We start from the raw sequence: 20,640 nt of genomic DNA on the forward strand, positions 1-20,640 counted from the left end.
CGGTGGCTCAAGCCTGTAATCCCAGCACTTTGGGAGGCTGAGGCGGGTGGATCACAAGGTCAAGAGATTGAGACCATCCTGGTCAACATGGTGGAAAAAAATACAAAAAGTGAGCTGGACATGGTCGCGCGTGCCTGTAATCCCAGCTACTCAGGAGGCTGAGGCAGGAGAATTGCTTGAATCCAGGAGGCGGAGGTTGCGGTGAGCCGAGATCGTGCCATTGCACTCCAGCCTGGGTAACAAGAGCGAAACTCCGTCTCAAAAAAAAAAAAAAAGAATATTTACACAGAACCACTGTACCTGTAAGGTCATCATGCACTTGTCATTCAGCCAGACTTTAGCAGTGGTGTCCCATGAACCACTAAGTAATGTCCCAAATTTTCCAGATGATAGACTACAAACTAAGGAAAAAACATAATTAGATAACACATTTTCATATAATAAAATGCTCAACAATGAAAGTTACCAAAGCATTCCAATTTTAAAAACACTCTTTCAAGTGGCAATATCTTAGCTAACTAAGGCTTAATTCAGCAGCGATGCATAAGAGTACAGTAGTCAAGAGCAGACTCCGGTGCCAGACTGCCTGGGTGCAAGGCCTACCTGTGCCACTTACAAGCCACATAACTGCAGAGATATTACTCAAACTCAGAGTCCTTTTCTGTAAAATGAGGGAGCAGAACTTAAGTGAGCTACACAATCCTTCCAGCTTTAACAAATCATAAAAGGGAGATAATGTAAATGATTTTGAAACACTGTTTATATAAATATTTAAGGTTGCTTTCATTAAAATGACCAAAAAACCTGCAGCCAAGCTCAATGTCCATCCATCAGTAATGATATGATTAATTAAATGTCTTCTTTTTTTTTTTTTTTGAGACGGAGTTTCGCTCTTGTTACCCAGGCTGGAGTGCAATGGCGCGATCTCGGCTCACCGCAACCTCCGCCTCCTGGGTTCAGGCAATTCTCCTGCCTCAGTCTCCTGAGTAGCTGGGATTACAGGCACGCGCCACCACGCCCAGCTAGTTTTTTGTATTTTTTAGTAGAGACGGGGTTTCACTATGTTGACCAGGATGGTCTCGATCTCTCGACCTCGTGATCCACCCGCCTCGGCCTCCCAAAGTGCTGAGATTACAGGCTTGAGCCACCGCGCCCGGCTTAAATGTCTTCTTGATGTAGAATTATGCAGGCTCGGCCGGGCACGGTGGCTCAAGCCTGTAATTCCAGCACTTTGGGAGGCCGAGGCGGGTGGATCACAAGGTCAAGAGATCGAGACCATCCTGGTCAACATGGTGAAACCCTGTCTCTACTAAAAATACAAAAAATAGCTGGGCATGGTGGCACGTGCCTGTAATCCCAGCTACTCAGGAGGCTGAGGTAGGAGAATTGCCTGAACCCAGGAGGCGGAGGTTGCGGTGAGCCGAGATTGCGCCATTGCACTCCAGCCTGGGTAAGAAGAGCGAAACTCCGTCTCAAAAAAAAAAAAGAATTATGCAGGCTAAAAATTACAAATATGAAAAATTAAGCCAGGCACAATGGCTCAAACCTTTAATACCAGCACTTTGGGAGGCCAAGGTGGGCAGATTGCTGAGCTCAGGAGTTCGCAACCAGCCTGGGCAATGTGGCAAGACTTTGTCTCTACTAAAAATAAAAAAAATAAGCTGGGCCAGTGCCTGTAGTCCCAGCACTTTGAGAGGCGGAAGTGGGTAGATCACAGGGTCAGATATTCGAGATCAGCTTGGCCAATATGGTAAAACCCTGTCTTACCATAGGCATGGTGACGGACATCTGTAGTCTCAGCTACTTGGGAGGCTGAGGCAGGAGAATGGCATAAACCCAGGAGGCGTAGGTTGCAGTGAGCCAAGATCACGCCACTGCACTATAGCCTGGGCAACAGAGAGAGACTCTATCTCAAACAAAAATACAGCTGGGCATGGTGGTATGCGCCTCTGGTCCCAGCTACTTGGAAGGCTGAGGTGGGAGGATTGCTTAAGCCCACGGTGCAGAAGTTGCAGTGAGCTGTGATCACATACCACTGTACTTCAGCCTGGGTGACACAGCAAAATCCTTTCTTTAAAAAAAAAAGAAAGAGGCCGGGCGTGGTGGCTCACGCCTGTAATCCCAACACTTTCGGAGGCCGAGGTGGGCGGATCACAAGGTCAAGAGATCAGGAACAACCTGGCCAACATGGTGAAACCCCATCTCTACTAAAAATAAAAAATTAGCTGGGCATGGTGGCGTGCACCTGTAGTCCCAGCTACTCGGGAGGCTGAGGCAGGAGAACTGCTTGAACCCAGAAGGTGGAGGTTGCAGTGAGCTGAAATTGCGCCACTGTACTCCAGCCTGGCGCCTGGAGACAAAGCAAGACTGTCTCAAAACAAAACAAAAAAAAGGAAAAGAAAAAAGAAAAGAAAAATTAGCCAGGTGGAGTGGTTCATGCCTGTGATCCTAGCATTTTGATTGAGCTCAGGAGTTTGAGACCAGCCTAGGCAATGAGTGAGACCCCGTCTGTAACACACACACAAAATTTTTTTTGGGACTGTCACCCAGGCCAAAGTGCAGTGGTGCGATCTTGGCTCACTGCAACCTCCACCTCCTGGGTTCAAGCGATTCTCTTGCCTCAGCCTCCCAAGTGGCTGGGATTACAGGCACCCGCCATTACACCCAGCTAAATTTTTTTTTTTTTTTTTTAAGTAGAGATGGGATTTTACCATGTTGGCCAGGCTGGTCTCAAACACCTGACCTTGTGATTTGCCCGCATTGGCCTTCCAAAGTGCTGGGATTACAGGCGTGAGCCACTGCGTCCAGCCTTAAAACAAAATTTTAAAATTAGGGATGGTGGCACAAGCCTGTGGTCCCAGTGAAAGGATCACTTGAGCCTGGGAGGTCAAGGCTACAGTGAGCTATGATAGCACCACTGCATTCTGGTATGGGCAACAAACTAAGACCCTCTCTCAAAAGAAAAAAGAAAACATATCTTAGGAAAGAAAAGTATACTTGGGGGTCAAAGCACAGCCATAAAGAACAATGGATTGGGAAACCCTCTTCCTTGACTAGAAAGAAGCAATCACAAAAGTCTCTCTACCCTGAGTTGAGACAGCCTCTGATTTAGATATCCGAATGGCTCTAGATTAAAAACTCTTGTCTTGCACTGCTTCCTCTTCTGAGTGAGAGTGTTTGCTCTGATTATCCTATTCCTTTTCCATAACTGTATATTGGGTATGGGTGACAGTTTACTTCTGAGCATCACTTCCCTGATGTTTAAAATACTTAGCATCACTCAGGATACTTTCGAATTGTTTGATGAAGCTGAGTAATTGATGACCAGAAAACATGCTGTGGTAATGCTCCCTTTGTGGACACAGGGGAGGATGGTCCTTTATTCCTCCATTTGAAGTTAGGCACAGCCATGATACTTGCATTAGTCAACAGACAAAATGGTAGCTGACATTTTCAGTCAGACACATGTTTTTGGTGGTGTTTTTAACTGATTTTTAAAAATCTGCCACTACTGTGACACTCAAGGAAGGCAAATGCTTTTAAAAGCCAGTGCTGGCCGGGCGCGGTGGCTCAAGCCTGTAATCCCAGCACTTTGGGAGGCCGAGGCGGATGGATCACGAGGTCAAGAGATCGAGACCATCCTGGTCAACAAGGTGAAACCCCGTCTCTACTAAAAATACAAAAAAAAAATTAGCTGGGCATGGTGGCGCGTGCCTGTGATCCCAGCTACTCAGGAGGCTGAGGCAGGAGAATTGCCTGAACCCGGGAGGCGGAGGTTGCAGTGAGCTGAGATCGTGCCATTGCACTCCAGCCTGGGTAACGAGAGAAACTCCGCCTCAAAAAAAAAAAAAAAAAAAAAAAAAAGCCAGTGCTGACCGGGTAAGGTGGCTCAAGCCTGTAATCCCAGCACTTTGGGAGGCCAAGGCGGGTGGATCACGAGGTCAAGATATTGAGACCATCCTGGTCAACATGGTGAAACCCCGTCTCTACTAAAAATACAAAAAAGCAGGTGGGCGTGGTGGCACATGCCTGTAATCCGAGCTACTCAGGAGGCTGAGGCAGGAGAATTGCCTGAACCCAGGAGGCAGAGGTTGTGGTGAGCCGAGATCGCGCCATTGCACTCCAGCCTGGGTAACAAGAGCAAAACTCCGTCTCAAAAAAAGAAAAAAAAAAAAAAGCCAGTGCCTTATTAACCATGTTGTCCTTTGACTGCTGCAACTACTATTGAAGTATTGAAGAACGTGTGGAGAGAAAGCCCCATCAGCCTGCATCCCTGAGAAAATATGATGAACAGAGTCCCTTTACTAATTCATGTTGAACATGTAGGGTAAATGAGAAATACTCATATGTTACATCACTGAGATCTTAATAGCTGAAACTTGGGTGCTCTTTATATTCTTCCACAGACCAGTATAATATAACTGAATAAAATACCATTTCCCAGTAAAAGAAAAAAAATAGGGCTTCTTGGCAAAAGTGCCGGTTTCAGGTACAGAATATACAAATTGAACCTAGAACATTCTGTAATACTAGAAAGCAAGGAAGACTAGTGAAGGACTTATGAAAAGATCACAGGAATCAATTTAAAGAGGTTTCCAATGGCCAGATATGGAGCAATTTGAGAAATGAAAAGAAAAGATATTCAGAAAACAACTCCTTCTGAAAACCAGTAAATAAGATGGAAGAAGGGTCAAGGCAAGCATTTATTCTGTCTTTTCTGTATAAAAGTCCCACATGGTAACCAGAATTAATGTGGAAAGATCTATACAAAAAAGTGTTGGTGATCAAATGTAGAAATACTAGAATTACAGTACAATTATTTTGTAAACCTTAATAAAAAACTGAATCTAGGCAATGATTATCAGTAGCTACTAAAAATGACAACTGTGCAAGGCTGATGGGAGGTTTAGAATGAATGAATGATACAATACTTGAACCCACTGATTTTTTTTTTTTTTTTGAGACAGTCTCGAAGAGTCACCCAGGCAGGAGTGCAGTGGTGCAATCTTGGCCCACTGCAACCTCTGCCTCCCAGGTTCAAGCGATTCTCCTGCCTCCTGAGTAGCTGGGATTACAGGCACCCGCCACCACACCCAGCTAATTTTTGTATTTTTGGTAGATACGGGGTTTTACCATCTTGGCTAGGCTGATCTCAAACTCCTGACCTTGTGATTCGCCTGCCTCAGCCTCCCAAAGTGCTAGGATTATAAGCCTGAGCCACCACACCCAGCCCCTCTAATCAATCTTAATATCCCAAAAACATATTGTGTGCTTCCTGATGTGATACAACAGAAAATACAGAATACCACCTATACTGTTGCCAAAAACTTGAATCTGAACCTGATAAAGCTTCCAGATCTAACAGCTTACAAGAAATATAGGTGAGTAAAGAACACACATTAAAGGAAACAAGCAAGCTTTAACTAGTAAAATTCAGATTGTGGGAAATTCTATAGCTAAAATAATCTGGTTTCAAACAGCAAGGAAAAAAGAAAGAAACTGACAGATTGAAAGATGTGGGGATGGCCATGGTAGCTCATGCCTGTAATCCCAGCACTTTGGGAGGCCAAGGTAGGCGGATTACCAGAGGTCAGGAGTTAGAGACCAGCCTGGACAACATGGATCACCAGAGGTCAGGAGTTTGAGACCAGCCTGGACATCATGGTGAAACCCTGTCTCTACTAAAAATACAAAAAAATTAGCCAGTCGTGGTGATGGGCACCTGTAATCCCAGGCACTTGGGAGGCTGAGGCAGGAGAACCGCTTGAACTCGGGAAGTGGAGGCTGCAGTGAGCCAAAATTGTGCCACTGCACCACTTCAGCCTGGGAGACAGAGCGAGACTCCATCTCCAAATTAAAAAAAAAAAAAAAAAGAAAAAAAAAGAAAAGAAAGATGTGGACCTTATTTGGGTCACAATTCAAATAAACTGTAAAAAAAGATTAATGAGACAACTGGGTAAACTGGAACATTCATTGGATAGTTGATAAAAAATTAGCTTTTGTTTTAGGTGTGATAATATTGTGGTTATTTATTTTTAGAGGGAGAGGGAGAGAGAGCTTATCTTTTAGAAAGCCCAGCAAACTAATACTGGTGAGCCACCTGTATTTGTATACCTAACAAACTAAGAATGGTTTTTATGTATTTAACTAATTGAGACAAAAAGAAGCAAAAGACAATCTTCTAATATGTGAAAATCATATGAAATTAGAATTTCAGTGTTCACAAAAACAGACATACTCATTCATTTACTGTCTATGGCTGCTTTGGACTACAGTGACAGAGTTGAGCAGTTATGATAGCAACCATATGACCTAAAAGATTAAAATGTATTTACTATCTGATCCTTAACAGAAAAAATTTGCCAACCCCTATTTTAGAGCCACAAAATGAAGGATGTATTTATAAATGAAATAGGAGAATATCAGAAATTTTAAAATAATGTAGCAGAAGGGGAAGATAAAACAAAAATATGATGTCTCAACTTTTGTGTATATTTAATTTCCATAATAAAATTTAAAAAATCTTTATCATTCTGTATTGAAGATTTCTCACACAAACACACATACATGCACACAAACATTTTAAAAATTCTTTTTGTTTTTGGTTGGGTATGGTGGCTCATGTCTATAATCCCAGTACTTTGGGAGACTGAGGCGGGCAGATCAACTAAGGTCAGGAGTTCGAGACCAGCCTGGCCAAAATGGTGAAATCCCATCTCTACTAAAAACACAAACACAAAAATGAGCTGGGCATGGTGGTGGGCCCCCGTAATCCCAGCAACTCTAGAGGCTGAGGCAGGAGAATTGCTTGAACCCAGGGGGCAGAGGCTGCAGTAAGCTGCGATTGTACCACTACATTCCAGCCTGGCAACACAGCATGACTCTGTCTCAATAAATAAATAAATAAATAAATAAAAATAAAAAATTATTTTCATTTTAAGAGACAGGATCTCACTCTATCCACCCAGGCTGGAGTACAATGGTATGATCACAGCTCACTGCAGCCTCTAACTCCTGGGCTAAAGCTATCTTCTCACCTCAACCTCCTGAGTAGCTGGGACCACCATATCCACCATGTCCAGCTAATTTTTTAAATTTTTGTAGAGATGGGATATTGCTATGTTGCTCAGGCTGGTCTCAAACTCCTTGCCTCTAGCAATTCTCCCATCTTGGCCTCCCAAAGTGTTGGGATTACACGCATGAGCCATAATGCCAGACATATTATACAAATTCTTTAAAGGAATTAAGTTTAAAGTGTTTATGAAATACGTTCCAAACTATTTCATTTATATTTTTTAAAAAGTACACTTACTGCACTGATTAAGCATGTCATTTTACAATAAAAAACTGTTAAGCTACACAGAAATCCAGAATTGTCACAGAATCAGGAATATATACAAATCACAGACAATAATATCCAAATGTATTAAACACTCTTCAATAATAATACCAGAGCCCTAAACACATTCCTTCTGGGTCTTTATTAGTTTTCCTGAGTAAATGTATTCATTGCATAAAATAGTTAAAAACCAAAGTCAAGAAGTATATTAAAATTATACAGCTTTTTTAAAAAAATTACTGAACACTTTATTTACTTATTATTTTTTTGAGACAGTCTCCACTCTGTCACCCAGGCTGGAGCGCAGTGGCACAATCTCAGCTCATTGTAACCTCTTCCTGCCGGGTTCTGGCAAATCTTGTGCTTCAGTCTCCTGAATAGCTGGGATTACTGGTTTGTACCACCATATCCGGATATTTTTTTTATTTTTAGGAGAGATGGGGTTTCGCCATATTGTCCAGGCTGGTCTTGAACTCCTGGCCTCAAGTGATCTGCTCACCTCAGCCTACCAAAGTGCTGTGATTACAGGTGTGAGCCATTGCTCCCAGGCAATAACTGAACACATTACTTTTTACATAATATAAACATATCAACCTTTACTGATGACAACAAATTTGTAACAGAATTTACGGAACTAAGATAACTCAACAGGGTCTCCATTACCAAGCCACAGCTATAGGTAAAACAAAATATAATAAAAACTTCAGAAAATGGATATGTAAATTTTACTCTCAAAGGGATAAAACTTCTTCAAATAGAAAAATACCAAAGTGTTATTATACTCACCAGTATTTTTGTGGCCTTTTAGAATATACAGTGGCATTGGACTGTCCAGTGAGAAAATGCATATATTGTGGTCATTTCCACCAGTGGCAATTAGTCCATGAGGGTAGATGTCACTTGAGGGTATGATGCATACACAAGATACAAAATTGGAATGGCCACTCATACAGTGCATTTCTGTAAAGCCCCTGTTTGGACTGGAAAAAAAAGATAATTAATAGATATCTATTTGTACCCTTACTTAGCCTAGGACATAAACTGTCAAAGCACTCATTTTCATGTAGTTTCTAGACCAAACTTTAGAGTACATACTATCTTAAGAATCCATTATTTTAATACATAATTCATATGACCTACTACTATAGACTCATATGAACTACTATATTAGATTAAGGGAAGTTTGGTTAGTGTTTCATTGGTAAGACTACAAGGACCCATTAACATAGAGAACAAGGGAAAAAGAGAGGGCAACAAATGTCATGACTGGGTTTTTCTCAATCTCCATCTTCACTTCTACAAAGTTAGTGACTGTTACCCTAAGAAATCCCTGGTTAAATGAAACATACATGCAATTAATGATATTTCTTATCAAGACATCTAAATATAGTGAGGACTTTTTCACATTATGAAGCAGTAGTGCCCAGTAGTATAGTACAGTATGTGTTTCTACATAGCTAGAAAAGGGATGTCCAATCTTTTGGCTTCCCTGGGCCACACTGGAAGAATTGTCTTAAGCCACGAATAAAATATACTAACACTAATGATAGCTGATAAGCTAAAACAAACAAACAAAGAAAACACCACCTAATACAGAAATATATGAATGGCTACAGTATATTATATAATTTTATATATAATTATATATATCAAGGGACACAATATGTTAATAATTGCCTTGTGATTAAATGATTACCAATTTGTTATATATATCAATCATTTTGCATCACTGCATTACTTAACAAGTTCAAACAACAGATTATTATTTACTATGTGGAAAGCAGTAAGTTAGCTACTGAGAGGGATAAAAAGAACGATATCCCTAACTCAGCTAAATCAAAGACTTTGCAGTCTAGTTGAAGGAGATAAGACAAGTACACATAAAGAGTTAAGACTCCCAGATAAGACTTAAACTCATCTCTTTTTACTTCCTTCCCAAATCCCACTAAAAACAATAGTTAAATAGTTACGTTTCAAAATAAAGGTTAATTACACTCACAAGTCCAAGGAGATTGAAAAAAAAAAAAGACATGAATATAACTTTGAATAATTAAAGCTTACAGAAAAGTAGTAAGGGCCTTACGAGACCTGAGTTCTAAGCAGGCAGCAGGACAACCAAAGAACCAGATTACCAACAAATCCCCAACAGACTCAAAAACTGGAGAAAATTACAGGAAGTCAGCAGAGTAAGAAGCACCAGTCATCTGTCTTCCCACTTAGAAAATAATGCACTGGCAGAATCTGTCTGATATAACTGTTATGAAACTCTGCAGTCAACTGAAAGCTTACAACTTCCAGGGTAAGGCTTGGGTTGTAAATTGAGGTTAATTTTGATCAACGCCTCTCTGGGCACAGTATCAGTCACCTATATCTCACCCTTCTAGTCCCATGGCAGGCAGCCATGCATCTGTTCCCAGAGAACCCTGCTCACAGTTGCAGGCACTAGGGCTGGAAAAAAGGATGCTGTCCTCCAAGTATCAGAGGTCTGTTCTCTGGTCACCGATTGCTGCTTTGATCACAGAGCAACAACAAAAAAGGCAAGTAGCCATTGTTGTTGCACCTCCCCCCATCGTTGCAAGCCTCTACCTCTTGAGCTGAAGTGACTTCCAACAGAATTTAAAAGGCTGATGCCCATTCCCTTAACACCTTCATTTCCTCCTCTGGGAACCAGATGATAAAGACAAAGATATTCAAAAGGAACTACATATATGTAAAAATTCTGAAAGTTGGCCGGGCGCGGTGGCTCAAGCCTGTAATCCCAGCACTTTGGGAGGCCGAGGCGGGTGGATCACGAGGTCGAGAGATCGAGACCATCCTGGTCAATGTGGTGAAACCCCGTCTCTACTAAAAATACAAAAAAAATTAGCTGGGCATGGTGGCGTGTGCCTGTAGTCCCAGCTACTCAGGAGGCTGAGGCAGGAGAATTGCTTGAACCCAGGAGGCGGAGGTTGCGGTGAGCCAAGATCGTGCCATTGCACTCCAGCCTGGGTAACAAGAGCGACACTCTGTCTCAAAAAAAAAAAAAAAAAAAAAAAATTGAAAGTTAAAAGTGCTTTTCCTGCACGCCCAGGGAAAAGCACAGGCTCAGAAAAGACCTGAGAAGACTACTAAGTTTATACCTTCGGCTGACATTTGGAACAAAAGCACTCTACCACAGCAACAAAAAGATAATACACAAAAACATAACAAAAAACAGCAAACCCTGGAAAAGAGGAAAATATGATTTCTAGAGTTATTAGATTCAATGTTCACTTTCGACAACAACAAAAAAAATCACAAGTCATACAAATAAACAGAAAAGTATGGCCCATTCAAAGGAAAAATTAAGTCAATAGACGCTGTCCCTGAAAAAGGCCTGATCACAGATCTACTAGACAAAGACTTTAAAACAACTGTTTCAAACATGCCCAAAGAACTAAAGGGAGATGGAGAAAGTCAAGAAAATTATGTATGAATAAAACTGAAGTATCAATAAAGAGGCAGAAAACCTATAATAAAACCAAAAAGAAATTATGAAGATGAAAGGTAAAAGAACTGAAATGAAATTATTCGCTAGACAACAGGAAGACAGATTCAAGCAAGCAGAATAATCAATCAGCACACCTGAACATAGGACAGTAAAAATGATCAAGTTTGAAGAACACAAAAAAAGACTGAAAAAAACAATGCAAGAGCCTAAGGACTTGTGGAAAAACATGAAGTAGACCAACATACAGATTGTGGCAGCCCTAGAGAGAAGGGTAGAAAGAGAAAGGAGCAGAGAGATATCTGAAGAAATAATGGCTGGAAACATCCCAAATTTGATGAAAGACATGAACATAAACCTCCAAAGAAGCTCAACAAACTACAAGAAGATAAAGAGACCCAGACCAAGTACATTATATTCAAACTTAAGAAAGACAGATACAAAGAATCTTGAAAGCAGCAAGAAAGAAGTGACTTATGACATACAAGGGATCCTCAATAATATAATCAGTAGATTTCTTACCAAAACTTTGGAGGTCAAGCTGGGTGCAGTGGCACATACCTGTAGTCCCAGCACCTCGGGAGACTAAAATGGGAGAATTGCTTGAGCACAGGAGTTGAAAGCTGCAGAGCGCTGTGACCAAATTCATGAATAGCCACTGCATTCCAGCCTGGTCAACATAGCAAAACCTCGTCTTGAATTTTTTTTTTTTTTTTTTTTTGAGAATTAGCTAGGTGTGATGGTGCATACTTGTAGTTCCAGCTACTTGGGAGGCTGAAACAAGAGGATCTTTTGAGCCTAGGAGTCTGAGGATTAAGTGAGCTAAGATTGGACCATTGTACTCCTGTCTGGGCCAACAGAGTAAGACAGCACTTTTTTTTTTTAATTGCATTTTAAGTTTTGGGGTACATGTGAAGAACATGCAAAATTGTTGCATAGGTACACACATGGCAGTGTGATGTGCTGCCTTCCTCCCCATCACCTGTATCTGGCATTTCTCCCCATGCTATCTCTCCACAACTCCCCACACCCCACTGTCCCTCTCCTATTTCCCCCCAACAGACCCCAGTGTGTGATGCTCCCCTCCCTGTGTCCATGTGTTCTCATTGTTCAACACCCACCTATGAGTGAGAACATGCGGTGTTTGATTTTCTGTTCTTGTGTCAGTTTGCTGAGAATGATGGTTTCCACGTTCATCCATGTTCCTACAAAGGACACGAACTCATCGTTTTTGATGGCTGCATAGTATTCCAGGGTGTATATGTGCCACATTTTCCCTGTCCAATCTATCATCGATGGGCATTTGGGTTGGTTCCGGGTCTTTGCTATTGTAAACAGAAGACAGCACTTCTTTAAAAAAAAAAAAATCTTTTCTTTAAAGTGAGGGAGTTTGTTGCTACCAGACCTCCCCGTAAGAAATGCTAGCCGGGCGCGGTGGCTCAAGCCTGTAATCCCAGCACTTTGGGAGGCCGAGGTGGGTGGATCACGAGGTCAAGAGATCGAGACCATCCCGGTCAACATAGTGAAACCCCGTCTCTACTAAAAATACAAAAAATTAGCTGGGCATGGTGGCACGTGCCTGTAATCCCAGCTACTCAGGAGGCTGAGGCAGGAGAATTGCCTGAACCCAGGAGGCGGAGGCTGCGGTGAGCCGAGATCGTGCCATTGCACTCCAGCCTGGGTAACAAGAGCGAAACTCCGTCTCAAAAAAAAAAAAAAAAAAAAGAAATGCTTAATGGAGCTTCTTGCATAGTGAAATGAAAACATACCTGACAGAATTGAAGCAATATGAAGAAATAAAGATCTCAGCTGGGTGTGGTGGCTCACCCCTGTAATCTCTGCACTTTGGGAGGCCAAGGCGGATGGATCACCTGAGGTCAGGAGTTCAAGACCAGCCTGACCAACATGGTGAAACCCCGCCTCTACTAAAAATACAAAAGTAGCTGGGTGCAGTGGCGCGCATCTGTAATCCCAGCTACTTGGGAGGCTGAGGCAGGAGAATTGCTTGAACCCAGGAGGTGGAGGTTGTAGTGAGCCAAGACCATGCCATTGCACTCCAGCCTGGGTGACAGGAACAAAGTCCATCTCAAAAAAAAAGAAAAGAAAAGAAAGGAAATAAAGAAAGAAGAAACAGAGAAAGAAAGGAAGAAAAGAAAGAAAGAAAAAGAAAGAAAGCAAGATAATAATGGTAAATACAACTAGTAATACTATGATTATGATAGTGGTTTATAACTCTACTTTTGATACCTATATCATTTAAGAAACATTACATTTAAAAGAAAAACAATTGGCCTAAAGGCTGATATTGTAACTTTGGTTTGTAACTCCTAATGTTTTCTGCATAATTTGAGAGACTAACACATTTGAAATAATCATTACTTTATGATTTTTGGGCAGAGTATACAGAGATGTAATTCTGTGACACCAACAAACAAAAGGGGTGAGAATGGAGCTATAAAGGAGAATTTTTGTTTTCTTTTTGAGATGGAGTTTCGCTCTTGTTACCCAGGCTGGAGTGCAATGGCGCGATCTCGGCTCACCGCAACCTCCGCCTCCTGGGTTCAGGCAATTCTCCTGCCTCAGCCTCCTGAGTAGCTGGGATTACAGGCACGCGCCACCATGCCCAGCTAATTTTTTGTATTTTTAGTAGAGACGGGGTTTCACCATGTTGACCAGGATGGTCTCTATCTCTTGACCTCGTGATCCACTAGCCTTGGCCTCCCAAAGTGCTGGGATTACAGGCTTGAGCCACCACGCCCGGCCTTAAAGGAGAATTTTTGTATTGAAGTTAAATATATACATTCAAATTAGAGGGCTACAACTTTAGGGTATTAAATGTAATCCCCATGGTAAACACACACAAGAAGTTAACAGAATATACACAAAAGAAATAGGTAAGGAATTTAAACATTTCCTTAAAAAATAAATCAGGCCAGGCGCGATGGCTCACGCCTATAATCCCAGCACTTTGGGAGGCTGGGGCGGGTGGATCACAAGGTCAAGAGATCGAGACCATCCTGGCCAACAAGGTGAAACCTTGCCTCTACTAAAAATACAAAAATTATGGGCATGGTGGCACTGCCTGTCATCCCAGCTACTCAGGAGGCTGAGGCAGGAGAATTGCTTGAACCCAGGAGGCAGAGGTTACCGTGAGCTGAGATCACACCACTGGACTCCAGCCTGGGTAACAAGAGCAAAACTCCGTCTCAAAATAAAAAAACTAAATATATCAACAAGGTCCGGAAGGGTGGCTTATACCTATAATCCCAGCACTAAGGCAGGTGGATCACAAGATCAGGAGTTTGAGACCAGCTTGACCAATATGGAGAAATCCATCTCTACTAAAAATACAAAATTAGCCAGGCATGGTGGTGGCGCCAGCTTGTAATCCCAGCTACTCAGGAGGCTGACGCAGGAGAATCACTTGAAGCTGGGAGTCAGAGGTTGCAGTGAGCTGAGATTGCCACCACTGCACTCTAGCCTGAGAGACGGAGAGTGTGTCTCAAAAAAAAAAAAAAAAAACAACCAAACAAAAATAAATAAATAAACCAACTAAATACAAAAGAAGGCTAATGCAGGAGATGAGGGACAAAGAAAAGTTTAAGGCATATAGAAAACAGACAGCAAAATGGTATCCATGATTACTTTAAATGTAAATGAATTAAACTCTCCAATCAAAAGACAGAGATTGACAGAAACCATTTTAAAAAACATAATCCAACTAGGTGCTGTTTATAAGACATTGACTTTAGATCCAAAGACACAAATATACTGAAAGTGACAGGATGAAACAGGATATTTCAAGCAAACAGCAACAAAAGAAAGCAGGAATACCTATATTAATTAGACAAAATTGACCTTAAATCAAAACAATAAGACAAAGAAGCATATTATATATTAATAAAAAGTTCAGTACAGCAAGAAGAGATAACAATTATAAATGTTTATGCACGTAATATGTAAAACAAAAACTGACATAATTGGAGTAATATATACCTAGTTCTACAATCATAGTTGAAGACTTCAACATCTCAAACTCAACAATGGATAGAATAACCAGACAAAAAACATGTAAGGAAATAGAGGACTTAAATAACAAAATAAATCAACTAGAACTAACGGACATACAGAATATGCTATCCAAAAACAAAGATACCCGCTACAGAAAAAAAGTATGGCAACTCCTAGAAAAATTAAAAATAAAATCACCATATGATCCAGCAATTCCACTTCTGGATATATTCCCAATAGAAATAAAAGGATCTTAAAGAGCTATCTGTACAACCATATTCACAGTAGCATTATTCACAATAGCTAAAATGTGACATCAACCTAAGTGTCCATCAATGGATGAATAAATAAACAAAATGTAGCGTAAACATGAAATTTTATTTAGCCTTAAAAAGGAGGAAAATTCTGACTATGCTACAACATGGAAGAACCTTGAGAACATTATGCTAAGTGAAATAAACCAGTTATAAAGACAAATACTGGGGTACAGTGGCTCATGACTATAATCCCAGCACTTAGGGAGGCCAAGACTGGCGGATCATCTGAGGTCGGGAGTTTGAGACCAGCTTGGCCAACAGGGAGAAACCCTGTCTCTACTAAAAATACAAAATTAGCTGGGCTTAGTGGCACATGCCTGTAATCCCAGCTACTTGGGAGGCTGAGGCAGGAGAATCACTTGAACCTGGAAGGCCAAGGTTTCAGTGAGCTGAGATCACGCCATTGCACTCCAGCCTAGGCAACAAGAGGGAAACTTTATTATCTCAAAAAAAAGGGGGTCGGGGGGGGGCGCCAGGCGCAGTGGCTCACACCTGCAATCCATTACTTTGGGAGGCCAAAGTGGGCAGATCACAAGGTCACAAGATCGAGACCATCCTGGCTAATACGGTGAAACCCCCGTCTCTACTAAAAATACAAAAAATTAGCCAAGCATGATGGCGGGTAGCTGTAGTCCCAACTACTCAGGAGGCTGAGGCAGGAATCACTTAACCCTGAGAGGTGGAGGTTGCAATGAGCTGAGATGGAGCCACTGAACTCCAGCCTGGGTGACAGAGCAAGACTCCGTATATACACACACACACACACACACACACACACACACACACACGACAAATACTGTATGATTCCACTTATATGTGGAATTTAGAGCTGTCAAAATCATGAGACATTAAATAGAATGGTGGATGCCAGGGTCTTGGGGTGGAGAGAATAAAGATGGATGGTGGATGGTGGTGATGGTTATGCATTATGAATATACTTAATACCATTGAACTGTACACTTAAAAATGATTAAGACGGCAAATTTTATGTTACGTGTATTTTACCACAATAAAAAAACTGGGAGTAAAAGAATTAGCAGTACCTCTAGAAATGAGGACAAAGAGGCAGAAACAAAGATAAGAAAGACTAATCGAAAGTCTTCAGAATCAGAAGCATAGGAATAGGCTGCCTTTAAAGGAAGGTATCAGGAAGTAATCAATTTCAACTCGTTCATTACAGTGGGTGTTGTTTTGTTTTTTAATGTGCTTTTGAAACCATTTTATCAATAAGCCTAGAGGAAGTCAAAAGACAACATGTTTTTAAATCATGTAAATCACTAAATCCACCTACTATGTGTATCCCTTAGCACTTCAAAGCATAGATGTTTGTGAGTATCTTCAGCAGCAGTCTGTGAAGTTCTTAATGGCAGAATCCAGATTAGGTTCTTTGTGTCGTCCCAAGTCCCTAGCACAATGTTTTACATGGTTAGCATTAAGTATTTCTTAAATTGATTTTAAAAAATACTTGGCCAGACATGGTGGCTCACACCTGCAATCCCAGCACTTTGGGAGGCCATGGTGGGAGGATCATGAGGTCAGGAGATCGAGACCATCCTGGCCAACACGGTAAAACCCCATCTCTACTAAAAATACAAAATTAGCCAGGTGTGGTGGCTCGCGCCTCTAGTCCCAGCAACTCAGGAGGCTGAGGCAGGAGAATCACTTGAATCCAGGAGGTGGAAGTGCAGTGAGCTGAGATTGCACCACTGCACTCTAGTCTGGCGACAGAGCAAGATTCCATCTCAAAAAACAAACAAACGAACAAAAAAAACCCTTAAGGTATGCATTAAGACCAGAAAAAGGGGTGGGAGAGAGGGGCGGCCAGACAATTGTCCTAGCACTCAGCAAAAGTCTGAAGCTTTTTCTTTAGAAAGGTGAAAATCTTGAATGGGGGGTCACAAGGATACTTGAGTCTTGGAGTGTAAAGAACACATATATTCCCACTGGAGCCCAAAACCACCAAAACAAAACACTGGAAACCACACCCTCATCCTCTGGGCAGCAGATCAGCCCAATATAATGGCCCTACCAGATAACAGTACGGTAAAACTCACAACCAGCAAGTCCCATCCAGGAGCATAGATCTCCCAGGAATGTCTTAATTTTCTACCCATAAGACAGAGCACACAATAAAGATTACCAGACATCTGGGGAAAGCCTCCAGCATGAAATATAGTGATCAAAACAGAGACAAACCAACCAGGAGGAAAACAGACCATCAAGGAGAAAATAACTTAACACTTTTAATTGTTATTATCATCCTTAGAGATGTAAGATACTACAACCTGAAGCAAGGACATAATTTCACAAAAAGTCAAGGCAACCTGCTAGAGATTATAGCCAAGGGGAAAAAAAGAAAGAGAAATTTAGAAAGCAAGTTCAATATCTGAATAAAAACAGCTCCACAAAAAAGAAGACAGAAAAAATAAAGAGAAAGCAACCAAAGAATCAAAGAATTAATTGAAGAAAATTTCCCAGACTTTATGGACATGAATTTTCATATTAAAAGGGCCCACCAATGGCCTGGAACAATGGATAGAAGTAGACTGCCTTCCAGAAAGAAAAATCAGAATGACTTCAGACTTTTCAACTATAACACTATAAGATGGAATACAATGCAGGAATAGTGTCACAATTCTGAAGGAAAATTACTTCAAAATTAGAATGCTACAACCATTCAAATTACCATTCCAGTATCGAGACAAAATAAAATCACTTTCAGACATGCAAGGTCTTAAAACATTTATTACTAACACACTATATTTCAGAAAGCTCCTAGAGGTAATGTTCCAAAAAGGCAACAAAGAATAAACCCAACAAAGAAAAAGCTAAAGGATACTGACCATAAGAATCCAACACATGAGGTTCAAAAAAGTTATTTTGGAAACAGCAATGAAGGAAAACCCCAGGATTAGCTGTGCATCAGAGGCAGACAGAGCAGGTCAAAAAGTTTTCATTGCCAGGAAGAGGAAATTGTAAAATAGCCAATGTATCTAAATGCCTTAAGGGGCAATTCAGTAACAAACAAAGAATTTGGGCCAGGCGCGGTGGCTCAAGCCTGTAATCTCAGCACTTTGGGAGGCTGAGGCGGGCGGATCACGAGGTCAAAAGATTGAGACCAGCCTGGCCAAAGAAACCCCTTCTCTACTAAAAATACAAAAATTAGCTGGGCATGGTGGCGTGTGCCTGTAGTCCCAGCTACTCAGGAGGCTGAGGCAGGAGAATTGCTTGAACCCAGGAGGCAGAGGTTGCAGTGAGCCGAGATTGTGCCACTGCACTCCAGCTTGGCGCCTGGGGACAGAGTGAGACTCTGTATCAAAAAAAAAAAAGAATTTGAAGTTCAATCAGTGACATATACATAGAAAACTAAGCAAATGAAAGCCAAAATAAAACATTAGCTACATGGAGATCATAAAATTGTTAAGGAAGAGTTGTAGTTTATTCCACAGCTTAATTTATAAGAGTCAAAGCACAGAAAAGACGCCTATTTCATGGGGTGAGTGGAAGGCAAAAGAAAGCTAAATAAATTCTCATATTCTACAGTAGGAACTAATAGATTATACCTAAAATAATCTATTAACATAGATTAATATAATCAAATCCTATATCTGAAGATGTGTCTTCTGGTGGTCCTTTTCAAAAGGCAATGCTTCTTAAGTCTCATCTCACCTCTCCCTACCCATAAGTCAACAATAGACTTGGGAAATGTAATTTGGTCAGAAGCTAGCTTAAAGAGGCCTGAAGTAGTCTGAAACAATGGCATGTTGCCGGCTCAGTTCAATGCCTAATCAACAAGTATGTCTCCATTCTGAAGGGTGTCCAGAAGGTCCAGAGACTTTCTGGGTTTTGAGTGGGCTTTTGTGAAGGACTAGGTACCCGGTTCCGTCTACTCTAAAACAGAACTATTTCTGCCTCCCTATAACTAAATTCCCCCATTACTCCCAGTCCATCCCTATACTTACTACCATGATTTAGAACCTTAACAACAACATACATAGAAAGCAGTGGTAAATTTCATTTACCACTTGGCTACAGGGGAAATAAATTTCATTTACTACTTGGCGCCAAACATTTAGAGCATTTCATTAACTTTATTAATATGCTATTATAAATTGGGTGTGGTTGCTCACACCTTTAATCTCAATACTTTCGGAGGCTGAGACAGGAGGATTGCTTAAACCCAGGAGTTTGAGACCAGCCTGGGCAATCTAGTGAGTCCCCATCTCTACAAAAATAAATAAAAATTAGCGGGACCTGGTGATTCTGGCCTGTAGTCCCAGCTACTAAGGAGCCTGAGATGGGAGGATTGCTTGAGCCCAGAAGGTTGAGGCTGCAGCGAGCAGTGATCATGCCATTGCACTCCAGCCTGGGTAACAAAGCAAGACCTTGTCTCAAAAAAACAAAATGACACAAATATATTATTATGGCCTGAATATGTCCCCCAAAGTTCATGTGTTGGAAACAATCTTCAATGCAACAGTATTGAGAAGTAGGACCTTTAAGAGGTGATTAGATCAGAGGGGCTCTGCCCCCATGAATGGATTAATGTCATCAATGCAGGAGCGGGTTAGAGTGGCTTTGTTAAAAAAGCGAGTTTGGGGCTGGGCGCGGTGGCTCAAGCCTGTGATCCCAGCACTTTGGGAGGCCGAGGCCGAGGCCGGTGGATCATGAGGTCAAGAGATCGAGACCATCCTGGACAACATGGTGAAACCCCATCTCTACTAAAAATACAAAAAATTAGCTGGGCATGGTGGCGCGTGCCTGTAATCCCAGCTACTCAGGAGGCTGAGGCAGGAGAATTGCCTGAACCCAGGAGGCAGAGGTGGTGGTGAGCCGAGATCGCGCCATTGCCCTCCAGCCTGGGTAACGAGTGGAATTCCGTCTCAAAAAAAAAAGCAAGTTTGGCCTCCCTCTGGCTCTTGCTCTCTGTGTGCTCTCTTGCCCTTCCACCATGGGATGATGCAGCAGCATAGAGGCCCTCTCAAGATGCCAACCCCTTGATATTCGACTTCCCAGCAGCCAGAATTGTGAAAAATAAATTTCTTTTCTAAGTTACCTAGTCTGTGGTATTCTGCTATAGCAACACAAAAGAGAAGACATGTATCATGAAATAAAAACTGTCAATACGTCAGCCTCGAGGACACGTTTACAACACTTAAAGGTATGGGCCAAACACTTTAGTTGGCATGAATAAGAGCTTAATCACCTAACGACCATGAAACACTCTAACCCTGGGGTATCCAATCTTCTGGCTTTTCTGGGCCACACTGGTAGAAGAATTGTCTTTGGCCACACATAAAATACACGAATAATTACGACAGCTGATGAGCTTAAAAAAAACAAAACAAAAACATTACACAAAAAACCTTGTAATGTTTTAAGAAGGTTTACAAATTTGTATTGGGCCACAGAATGGACAAGTTTGCTAACATATTCGGCTCGATATGAGACGTTAAAGAATATTCTCTCACTAATTACCCACTAACTGACACTGTGACTGACAAAAT

At 41.5% G+C, this 20,640-nt stretch overlaps 1 protein-coding gene across 1 annotated transcript in view; it reads right to left on the reverse strand.

Moving 5' to 3' along the window:
• Positions 1–20,640, reverse strand: part of PLAA (phospholipase A2 activating protein) — a 46,386-nt gene that overhangs the window by 23,458 nt on the left and 2,288 nt on the right. The window contains exons 2-3 of the mRNA XM_039474911.2: positions 8,126–8,319; positions 301–401 (exon numbers count right to left, since the gene is read on the reverse strand). Coding sequence (XP_039330845.1) covers positions 301–401; positions 8,126–8,319 — 295 coding nt within the window. The remainder of the gene's footprint in view (positions 1–300; positions 402–8,125; positions 8,320–20,640) is intronic.

Source organism: Saimiri boliviensis, chromosome 2, assembly GCF_048565385.1.
Source record: "Saimiri boliviensis isolate mSaiBol1 chromosome 2, mSaiBol1.pri, whole genome shotgun sequence".
NCBI classification, from domain to species: Eukaryota; Metazoa; Chordata; class Mammalia; order Primates; family Cebidae; genus Saimiri; species Saimiri boliviensis.